The 11,497-nt window shown below is 30.7% G+C and overlaps 1 protein-coding gene across 1 annotated transcript; it reads right to left on the bottom strand.

Annotated features, from left to right (window-relative positions):
- Window positions 1-458: 458 nt before the first annotated feature.
- LOC111699070 (uncharacterized) lies at window positions 459-3,776 on the bottom strand. Its single transcript, XM_023469631.1, has 6 exons — window positions 3,694-3,776; window positions 3,096-3,147; window positions 2,289-2,329; window positions 1,350-1,405; window positions 909-975; window positions 459-600 (listed from the first exon to the last, which is right to left on the bottom strand). Exons 1-6 carry the CDS (start codon window positions 3,762-3,764, stop codon window positions 459-461), a joined length of 429 nt encoding a protein of 142 aa, XP_023325399.1. The 5' UTR covers window positions 3,765-3,776.
- Window positions 3,777-11,497: the final 7,721 nt, after the last annotated feature.

The following is an 11,497-nucleotide window of genomic DNA, read 5'->3' as shown; positions in this document are numbered from 1 at the left end:
AGGGTTACACACAAAATATTAGACTTCAGAGACGACTGTAAGGAATTTATTCCTAACATTCATAAATCCCTTCTGTTAACATAATAGGATCATCATATTGTAAGAGTTTATAGTCTCATCCTTTGTATGCAACCCTGTATAAAATCTGATCAAATAGACCATGATTGAAATATTAAAGGTTTACAACATCAGGTTGAAAACAGGTTTGTATGCAACCTTGTATAAAATCTGATCAAATAGTCCATGATTGAAATATTGAAGGTTTACAACATCAGGTTGGAAAGATATATTGATGATACAAAAACTTTGTTTGTGGCTAATGTTAAGTTTTTCAATTTGTGATAAAATTTGCTTTAGTGACTAAAAATACTTTTACAATTCAGATTCCATTCAGATTCCATACTAGATTTCATGCCTCACGTTTTTCATTATTTAGTTTCAGGTACAATCACGTGGGATTAAAAAAATGATTCTTTTATTAAGGGAAACGTAGTTTTTTTTATGAAGTTTGTATAATTTCTGTTAGGATTTTGTTTCCATATTTCTCCGATCTTCCTGTCTCTATGCTGCTGGATAGGAGAATAGTCCTCATTTCGTCGCCTGGAAGAAAAATTATTTTTAGAAAGGGGTCATAAAGAGAAATATTTTGAAAAAGGGTGGAACTTTTTTGTGAAACATAATTTTTCTCAATCTAAAACCAGAATTTCTTACAAGAATTGTTCACATTTTTATGAAATTTGTATTAGACTTTTTTAAACATCATATCAGATTTTCCGGAGAATAATCTTTTATAACAATCCTCAAAATTTTAGAAAAATTGTAGACATTTTCTCTAACCCTGTAACATTTCCGATTCCAAATTTGAGAAGTTTTCAGAATATTTATTATTGTACATAGTTGAATTATACCTGCAGCACTGAGGTACAACACAGCCGTATGTACAGCAGTATATCACGGGAAGCGCTATCAGGAAAACTAAATAAATAGATCACTGTGATTCAAAACAACTTAGAAATAACGATACAAAATAGCAAAAAGTTGTTTAAGACAGATAAATCTAAGAAAATTCTTTTCGAATCTAATTTTCTTTTCTTAAAATGTTAACTAGATAGAAAAGTTAAAAGGTAGAGGTGTATGTGAAACTTTTTCTAGATTCAACATTTTTGTAAATTCATGCTTCGCGCGAATGTTTGATAAAATCCGTGATTGTGATTTATCTGAATAATATTTGAATTCAGTATGAAATAAGAACAAAAACTTTAAATACATGAATCTTTATCAATAATTGTTTGTTAAAAATATATGAAATCAAAAATATTTTTGATGATGAATAAAAAACAATAACTTACCTAAAACAACAAAAGCAATGCAGATAACAACAATTTCCCAGGTCTCAAGAAAAGTTCTAGAATTGCAAAAAATAAAGAGAATTTTCCATAAAATTCTTATATAAACTGTAATTCAAATTGTCTCTTTACAGGGGATCCCACCAAACGTGACACTCAAGAGAGGTATTAAAGGTCGTCTTTGATTTTTGATATTTGTGCGATGTCAAAGTGAATCTAAAAAAGATGCACGACTTCCAACTTTTCTAGAAAATTGTCTAACGTAGTTCCAAAAATGTGCTTGCCAGCCGTATCGCTGGTCGCGGGGTGCAATTTAAGCTTAGTGTTTCAAAAAGTAAAGAAATCGTAAGTTACTTCTTTGTCAAATTAGTAATTTCAGTCCGGGCTAGCGGGCAGGCGGTCCGCGTAAACGCTGTATCTTAGCTATCAAGGATTCAAGAATTAAACTGTTGAAATAGGTTTCCGATGAATGCCGCAAAATATTTCAAAGATTAAAGACGATAGTTTCTGTATTAATTTTCATATCTGGTGGGACCCTCTGTGTTCTTTGTCCCAAATGACGTGACGTGCCCATTTGCAAACTAACTTTATAGCCTATTACATCTCTTTGTAAGTTTACAGCACTTAACTTCGTTTTCATTTTAAACTCAAAGAGTTTTGAAGAACGTTTATTCTAAATAAGGAAAATGAGATTTTAAAAAGGATGAGAAGAGCCAAATTGGGGAGGAGGTCAGACATAAAGGAATAAAATGAAGGATGGGGGGGATAGACATGGAGTAAAAAACGTGGGAGGAGAGGGGGGGAAGAGATTAAATGTAGTTTTCCTTGTCAAAACAAACTAAGGAATTTAAATTCTTTTCGTGCATTCTCCACATCTTTAGTTAGCCAAATAATTGTCTGACTGACTGACTGACTGGCTGACTGACTGACTGACTGACTAACCTGAAGGGTAATAGTTTTCCTTCTTCTTCTTCTTCATATGACTAGAAATTTAATTTCATTTATAAAAATATTTTATATTATATTTCAAAGTGCATATTTTTCACCATTTAACAATCATCTATAAATTTTATATATAAAATTTTAATCATTGTTTTCAGTCTGTTTGTTTGTCCGATCATAACTCCGGAACCCTTGGACCATTTTGCCACAAATTTTAAAAGGGGAACTTTGGAGGCCGACGGGAATACTCTCAGCTTGGTTTTAAGATTCTTAGTTGAGTGGATCAACTTTAAACGCGAAAATTTAGTTTCTTCTTAAAATCGTTCAAGTGCGGGTAAACGGCGGAAGTAACTTTAAGTAACCTTTCGCTGGGTTCCCAAGCTAGTTAATATAAAGTTAAAGGAACTGTCATAGTAATTTAAAAGTGACTCTTTATGCAAATTCTCGATTCATTATGGTATCCTTTAAACCTTTATCTGATTAATAAAGTGGAAGATATTGTTGATATTCTAAGAAAGTTATTAAACCAAACCGTACTCTAATAGTCCCTGTGAGATGAGAGTTTAAAATACAGTGTGATTAAATAAAAATAACATTCCTAATTTGGGAAAATTTCGAATTAAAATTGTTTATTCTGACATTCAGTTTTAAAAATATAAACATTGATATCTTCTTATTCATAATTGATCAGACAAAGCTTGTTTGGAGGGTCTCTTGAATTTACGCTTACAGTCAATTAAATCGTCAAGAAATACAAAATATTTTATGAGCAAATGCCATTTATGTTTTTAATATTTTGTTACTTACTTTTGTTGCCGTCTCGGTTATATTAACCTTCTCCAGGCAGTTTACAACAGAACTATTTATTAAAATAATTGATCATCTTCTATAAAATTGTGGCTTGTGTGTATATCTGTATATCTGTCTGTCTGTCTGTCTGTGGGCCAACTTACATGACCCCAAATGTTGCCCAGAAAGTAATGTCAACATTTACTGTTCTGAAAATGCGCAAATTTAAACAGAAAATAAAATAAAAACAATTTACACAGAAAAAAGTGAGCTTTATAAACAGCTAAAGTTATTACAATTGTGTCAGAAGCTCATAAACGTAAAAACAGGTCAAAATTTATGTGAAATCTGGCATTAGGAGTTTATATTAATTTTTCAAACGAATTTCTTATCGAAATATAATTAATAAAAACAAAGATGTCGTATTTAACATATTCAAGATTTTAATTAATTTACAATTTACAGTAGCTTAGAGTGAAATAAGGATGCAAATGATCAAAAATCCTTACAAAAATTCGCAATAAAAATGAAAATTTCAAATAAACGTGAGCGCTAAAATAAATCAAATCTTATTTTTTTCTCTAATGTTAAAGATTAAGATGTCCAATTGAAGTTCCTGAATGCTAACAGAAATATCCCAAGAACAGAGATTAAAAATCCAGGTTTTCGTCTCCAAAAAACAAACATTTTAAAAATCTAAAATCTGAAAAACATTTTTATTAGTTTTATTTTTTAAAGAAATATTGAAATAATCACTGCCAGATCTAATGGTTAAATTCAAGATATTAAATACACCATCAGGTTATAAAGATATAGGGATTAAGAAATTTTGGTTTGTTGCAAGTGTTCAGTTACTTTACAACTTGCTCAATATGTAAGGACTCAGTGGATCGGGAGACTGAAATCTTTTACATAACATACGTATTACGTACAAAAGAATTGAGTCTTTGTCACAAACTCTGGTTTTCTAATCCATCAATCTTTGCAGTCGTCATAGACCTTAACCCCATCAGGCTGTAAGGATATAGGGCTTTTAACATTGGCAAGGACTCACTTCCTTTCATGAAACAATATTTTGATGGGGAATGTTTTTGAAGACACTTACTTTTCGATTTTGACTTTAAAATGATAAAAAAATAAACTTTTTGGACAGTGTGCCCAGTTTCAATGTCTAGCAAATGATATTCCGACAAATGTTACAGATTTTTCTCACTCATTTAAGTTTAATGATGTGTGGTAATTATATAACTCAAGATGTAAATGGATTCATTTTGAAAAATGCGCAAACCTGTTGATCAAGTTTTTTGAATTAGTTTGAATACGCTGGTAGAAAACTACTAGAAAATAAACAAGTTATTATCTTTTGTAATTAATAGATAGATAGATCAAAATTTTCCGATCATACAGGGTGTCCCAATAAACAAGAGAATTTTAGTGACGAATTCGTCTTTTAAAACACTTATTTGATTTAGTGTAGTAATACCTACTGAGAAGGTTGTAATCCGTAAGATTTTCGTCTGCTATGTTTACAATTTACAAAATACAAAACAGGGAACAGACCTTTAATTCATATAAGGTTTTCTTTACATTATTCTTTTTATTACCGTATATATTATAATGGTGAATATGCATGGTTATTCGTGGCTGTAATTACATTGTCATGTTAAAGATTGGCCACAGTGTACAGTATCCATATCAAGGTTGTATAATAAGGTTGATTACTCTTGATGCGCTCCAACGTAAGGAAAATGTCATCTCCTAAGTTAGAAAAAAACCTCACATGGCGTCACTGATTATAGAGGCGAGAGTGACGTCATATTATATTGCTATTTTTCTATCTAGAAGACGACATTTTCCGTACATTGGATCCCATCGACTATCAAGAGTAACCAACCTTATTATACAACGTTGGTCAATATATTGCTAAAATAGAAATAATGCTTAAATGACCTGAAGAAACTGTAAATTTGAATGCCATGACATTTTAACGTAGTTCCAACAACAAACTTCTCTTATTCAAAGAAATGCAATTAAAATAAATGACATTCTAAAATGTTTTGTTTCTTTATTATCTTAGTAGATCCAGAGAGCTACTAAAATTGTCTGTATATTTTCTAGTCCTGGTCGCACACCCTTGGCCTTTAGTTTTACATTATCAAACTCACTTCTACCTTGTAGCCATCTCGTATATTTAGTGTTAGGGTTTTCTTTTAAAAATCAACCTGTGTATTCATAAAGCAAAAACATGACAAAAATGTACATAGTTATTCTTTTTTAGAAAAGGGTACCGTTGTAAATCGGGCATTACACTTATTTAATTAAGTAAGTGCAAACATGTCTGACTGATTTTTTAAAGCTTAAGAAGGTTCAATAAACTCATAAATGTTCAAAATATTGTTCATGTTCATCAAGCGGAACAAGATCTTAGTCTGATCGCAACATCAAATATTTTAAACTTTTATTTTATACCGCGACAGGCACAGTTCACAATTGAGAAATAAATTTCATTTTGAAGTAGGTTTATAAAGATAACCCACACCTTTTCAAAGGGAAGAATAACGGGGGCAACGCCATTATTTTTGCTTAAAGGTTTTAGATTTTTAAATGGAGCGGCTTTAGAAATTGTTCCTTGACATTTAGTGAAAAAGTTCGTTATTTTAAGCCGAACCACTCAACTTAGAATCTCAAAACCAAACTAAGAACATTCCCGTGGCTCTCCCGAGTTCCCCAATCAAGATTTATGGCAAATCGGTCCAGGGGTTTCTGAGTTATGATCGGACAAACTAAAAGCAGAAAAACAAATATAACAACTTTATATATATAAATTACCTTAAACACATAATCATTGAGTCACTTATTTTCTTCCTTTCTTTTATCTAATTAACTGTTTTAAGTCACACACTCAATTAGTCAGTTATTAACTCACTTACTTACAAACTCATTAAACCTCTAATTTTAGTTTAAAACTCGTTGAGTGAATTAAGTTCACTTTATACTAATTATCTCACAGTGAGCCCCGGAAAAAGAAGCTATTAGACTCGAGTAACGATATTAAAAGGTCCAGAGAACATTACATAGATGTATATATATATATATATATATATTCAAACAATANTAATTTACCCCCCCCCCCCCTCCTGTCATTTTGATTATTTTTAACGATGGAAACGACTACCTTTATCGAAAAAATCCCCCAAAAAATGGAGTAAAATTATTCTGCATGTTCAGAGCATGAAATTGAATTAGAATTGATTTGAAACGTTTCACGTCAAACTAAAGTAAAATTCACGACTGATAGAAATCTTATATATTGTGTGTTACTAATCCTTGACTTTACATAATTGTTATTTTATTTCTTTAAACCTTGTTTCCTGGATACCAGGTATTCAGCATTTGTAACCAATTATACAGGGTGTTTTAATAAATATGAGAATTAAAAGACGACTTTTTGAATTTAAAATCTCCGACAATTGATCAAAAAAGGTTTTCCGCCGTTCCTTTCTTTTATATTTAGATGGATATTTAGACAATTTTCATTTATTTGACAAATTAAAAGCTGGCTAAACTACATCCTCGTCAATTTTGACGCTATTAAAAAGCAGACTAAAGGTAGGAAAACTAAGTACATATTGTACATATTGTACATATTGTACATATTGTACAGCATATTGTACATATTGTACATATTGTACAACATATTGTACATATTGTACAGCATATTGTACATATTGTTTTTGGTACACTCTGAAGCACTAGGACGCTAGTGTTTTGAAAATTATACGTTTACAACATGAAATCCTTCTCTTCCTGGTTTATAATTATTCCTGTTCTTATCCTAGCAGAGTAAATGACTTTAGAGGTCTAAACTTTTAAGTTTTGAATCTCAAGATCAAGCGGTGTAATCCATTATTTATAAAAAAAATATTTCTTTTAGATACTTCTTGGTCGAAAGACTAATCAAGCACTTATCCCTCAAATTTCAAAATCGTCACATTGGATATCGAGATCAAACGCAAAAGATTCTACCTCTGTATAATTATATTTAGTTTATAGTTAATAAAAGGTTTAATTCATACATTTTACAACTCTCTCTTGTGCTTAGTCATTTTTGGAGAACTTAAAATACAGTGTGACCCAACTCAAATCATTTTTAAATTTAGAACATCTCGTTTAAATTTACGAACAGAACGTTATGGATTAAAATATTTGTGTGATATGCTTAGCAGTCTGTTCATCATTTACAACAACAAGTATATTCTAAAATTCGAAATGATAGATTGATATAACAAAAAAGCATGTCTAGTATTGACAGAGGGAGAAGGTGAAATGTATGCGACTCTGTGACCTTATAGCAGCTTCGCTGGTTTTCATTTTACGCAAAAACGAGAGTCTTTTTTACAAACTCTAATTTGCTTAACCCTATATCTTTGCCACCTGACGTTGCAAATTTTGATATTTCAAACTTAATTTATCTGACAGAATTCACAGTTTGAAATATCTAATGCATACATACTGCATAGTAATTTGAAAATCAGAGTTTGTGGCAAAGACTCAATTCATTTATTTGGTTACATACTAAAAATCAAAAAAAAAATTGGTTCTTATAAAAGAGGCGTTATGATCGTAATTATGTAAAAATTGAATCTAACGTAAACTTTACTTTAATTTGTCGTAAAAATGTTTGAGTAATTGGAATTCCGATGCGCGGAATTAAATTACTCGCAAGTAAAATCCAATAACGTTGGAAACCCTTCTTACAAGAATACATGAACTTCGTGAATATTTGAATTGAGTATTATAAACTATGTCATGAATATGTCAACACACTACAATGTTCCTTCTGTATAAACATATTCACAAATATTCATAGTATGGAAATATAGAACAAAAACAAATTTGTGACCAGCTTCTCTATGTTTTGATTTTACATACTAGAAAGTATATACACAATCCTTGCTTCTCTCTTATTATTGAAATAGGAAAATTTGTTAAATCTCTTTAATTTGGAAACTAAATATAAAATTAGAAACGAGATAAAACATTACTAAAGGTTTTCACGAGAATTTTTAAACTCTTCTAAACAATTGTATTATCACTTGATAAGGATTTAGAAAAATGTAACAATCAAATTTCAAATTAATTTTCATAAATTTTTTAATCCCTCAAAATCTAAACAGTGGACTTATTGTCCAGTTCTTTTGTTTCTTAAAGCTAAAAATATTTGTATTGCCTAGGCCCATATGTCTTCAAATTGTTTGCATACTTTTGGTTTTGTTTGCTTAACGAAATAACAATCAAAAACTTCTATTTTGCGCAACTGCAAAAAGTAATATTTCACTTTAAATTCTCGCAACTAAAAGATTCCACTATAACTTTAGAAAATACAGAAAATTGTAAAAAAAATAATTGTATTTTAAAATAATATGTTTTGAGCCTATTTTCTTTAGATATTTAAAGAATTCTGTCTATCTTTCTATCTATCTATCTATCTATCTATCTATCTATCTATCTATCTATCTATCTATCTATCTATCTATCTATCTATCTATCTATCTATCTATCTATCTATCCATCCATCTATCTATCTATCTATCTATCTATCTATCTATCTATCTATCTATCTATCTATCTATCTATCTATCTATCAGATCAAAGTAGGCAAAAATGCGAATCTATCTGTATCTGCGTTCTGCAGGCCTAAAAGATGTAAGTGTAGCCACTGCGATTTAATGGTCTCACGCTCTCAAACAAAAATCGTTGAGAATTTTGCCATTTACTTCTAAAAAACCAAATCTAACAAGAAGTGCTTTATAGTGCTAAAATGTACATGTAAAGGGCTACAAAAAAGCATAAGTGAGTTAGAGCGGTAAAATCTAAGCTTAGGGCGTTGCGACACTTCAAAGTCAGCCCAGTCTTAAAAATTGATGAGACTTTTTATAAGGAGGCTGAATCTATGTGAGCAGCAAACTTTGTAACTTCTTAACCATTGCTAGATTTATTTTTAATGTTTTTAAATTTATTTTTTATTATCATTATTCGTGCATTTATTTTAAGTCAATAATATTTAAGAATATGATTTATATATCGTTAATAATAATAGACAATAAACATCTGTAATTATCAGATATACAGGGTGTCCCACATCATACAAGAACGTTTATAGCTCTAAATGGCGATTAAAGGGACTAGACAGAAAATTTAAAAAGATTCAGTTATTTTTGCAGAAAATACTAGGTTTTTGCGTTAAAGCTTGGAGATAATCTAATATAATATATGTTCATTAAGGCATTCAGGAACACAATTTTTTCTGAAATCCATTTTTCTGTATTTTAAAGCACACTGTATAATGTATGGTTTTTCACTAGATTTATTACAGTATACTGCCTTGAGCTTATTAAGCACACATAGTGGCTTGTTTGCATTGCACGGCCTTAGTCTTACTGAAACTGCGTGTTGACAAACACACACTGCACACTACAGACACACAACACATAACTGCACAGGTATAAAGTCTCACAGGGGATTTTTATTTATTTTTGTCAAATTTATTTATTTTGCTTGGATTCAAATTTTGGCGCAATTTTTTTAAAATTTTGGCGGGAAATAATATTTGTAGAAATTACGTTCCCCTGGACTGTTTCAGTTCTCTACATGTTTCGTCTACACAACATTTTTGGGCTGTCGCCAGGGCTTTTATCAGGGGAATATTTACACACTTACAGAAGACTTATTTGAAAAATAATTAAATTAAATTGATGAAAAATAAAATGATGGATTTTTATAAAAGGTTTATAAAGTCCCCCCTCCCGCCCCCTGTATGGGTATTGCGTACTGATGTGCTGTATATAATACTGCTTTAAGGCCCAACTGAGGCCTGTTTACTGTATATATACAATACATGTATATATACAGTTCTTGTATATACAAACATATTTAGATGTAAAATAATCAATTCAACATTATGGCGCCAATCTTTAAATCTAAGGAATAGATTTATCATAATCGGATTCGGAGGTATACGGGCGCGACAGGATTGAATCGTGGGGTGGGGGGGTCAAAGTCAAACCTCCCCTTTATAAACTTATCTTTTATATTTGTGCTAAATCATTATGTATGGACCTTTAAGACCTTTTTACAGGACCACATTCAATCTGCAGATCGTCCACTCTGAACTAACGAGAGAGAGAAGCATTCGGTTTCTTTTATTTAAATCAAATATGTTTTTGTCTATACCTCAACAGTCTTTATACTTACAGATTTGTTTATTTTATACTTTTTAATTCATATGAATATGCCAACAAAAAAATATTTATGATAAAATGCTCTAAAATTATGTAAAAGGGGTCAAATTGTGATCGAAAGTCACAATTTTCTGAAATATTGACAGAACCGTTAAATCCACGTGCGTCTTTTAAGAGTTTTAGGTTTTAGGATTTAAAGTCTCATCCTTTGTGGTAATTCCCCGTAATAGTAAGTAAAAAAATGTATATATCAAATAAAACAAAAAGAACAATAAAATATATAGTTAAAACTTCCAAAAAAAACAAGATTAATTAAATTAAATCAATTAAAATTGTAATTTTTGACCGCCTAAACTAAGCAGAAGTTTATACAACATTACTGATGTGACTTTGTGCCCTTATAGTAGCTCATCAAGTTTTGATTATATGCGCAAGTATAAGAAAAACTAATTTATCCAGTTACATAGTAAAAGTTCAAAACTTTTTTATACGGAATAGTTTTATACTTTAGTGATCGATGGTGAATACACACCATGTCCATACATAAATATTGAATAAGAATTGTAGAATTGTAGTCCATAGAAGATCATCTTTGAAACCAGTTCTCTCAAGGCAGAATTTGTAAACAAGAATAGATGCATCAGTGTTCGTTCAATATCCGAGGAGGTTAAAACCATTAAATTTTGATAATTTTGATAATTCACATAATAGTTTCCTTTGACCAGAATATTTCATTGATTTTATATATGAAAGATGGATCCCTTTTCAAGCTTCGACATCGGTCTTGTGTTTACATTACCGCCCACAGCACGGTGGACTAAGCCAGTGAGGTCGGTCAAATAGGCCTAGGATTAGGCCGGGTCAAAGATAATATATATATAGATATGCAGGCAGGTATAAATTTAGAGGTCTTGAGAAAAGGTGCAAACAGCACCATCTCTGTCGTACGCATGGCATTTTATCCTCTGGATTGTTGCTGATTTATCACTTTGTTTATGCGTGATAACACTAAATGCGTACTATAGTATCAACAATGTATACTGCATATTGTACTTAATGAAACAAATTAATCAATGCAAATAAAACTGAGGTAGGAATTTGACTAGACAAAGTTTAAATGTGCAAGTTGTACTGAATGGCATACGTAAATTAACGCAATTTAAATAAAAATTATGACTA

The sequence above is a fragment of the Eurytemora carolleeae genome, unplaced genomic scaffold, assembly GCF_000591075.1.
Source record: "Eurytemora carolleeae unplaced genomic scaffold, Eaff_2.0 scaffold25, whole genome shotgun sequence".
NCBI lineage: Eukaryota > Metazoa > Arthropoda > Copepoda > Calanoida > Temoridae > Eurytemora > Eurytemora carolleeae.
This window is presented reverse-complemented; position numbering and strand designations above follow the sequence as displayed.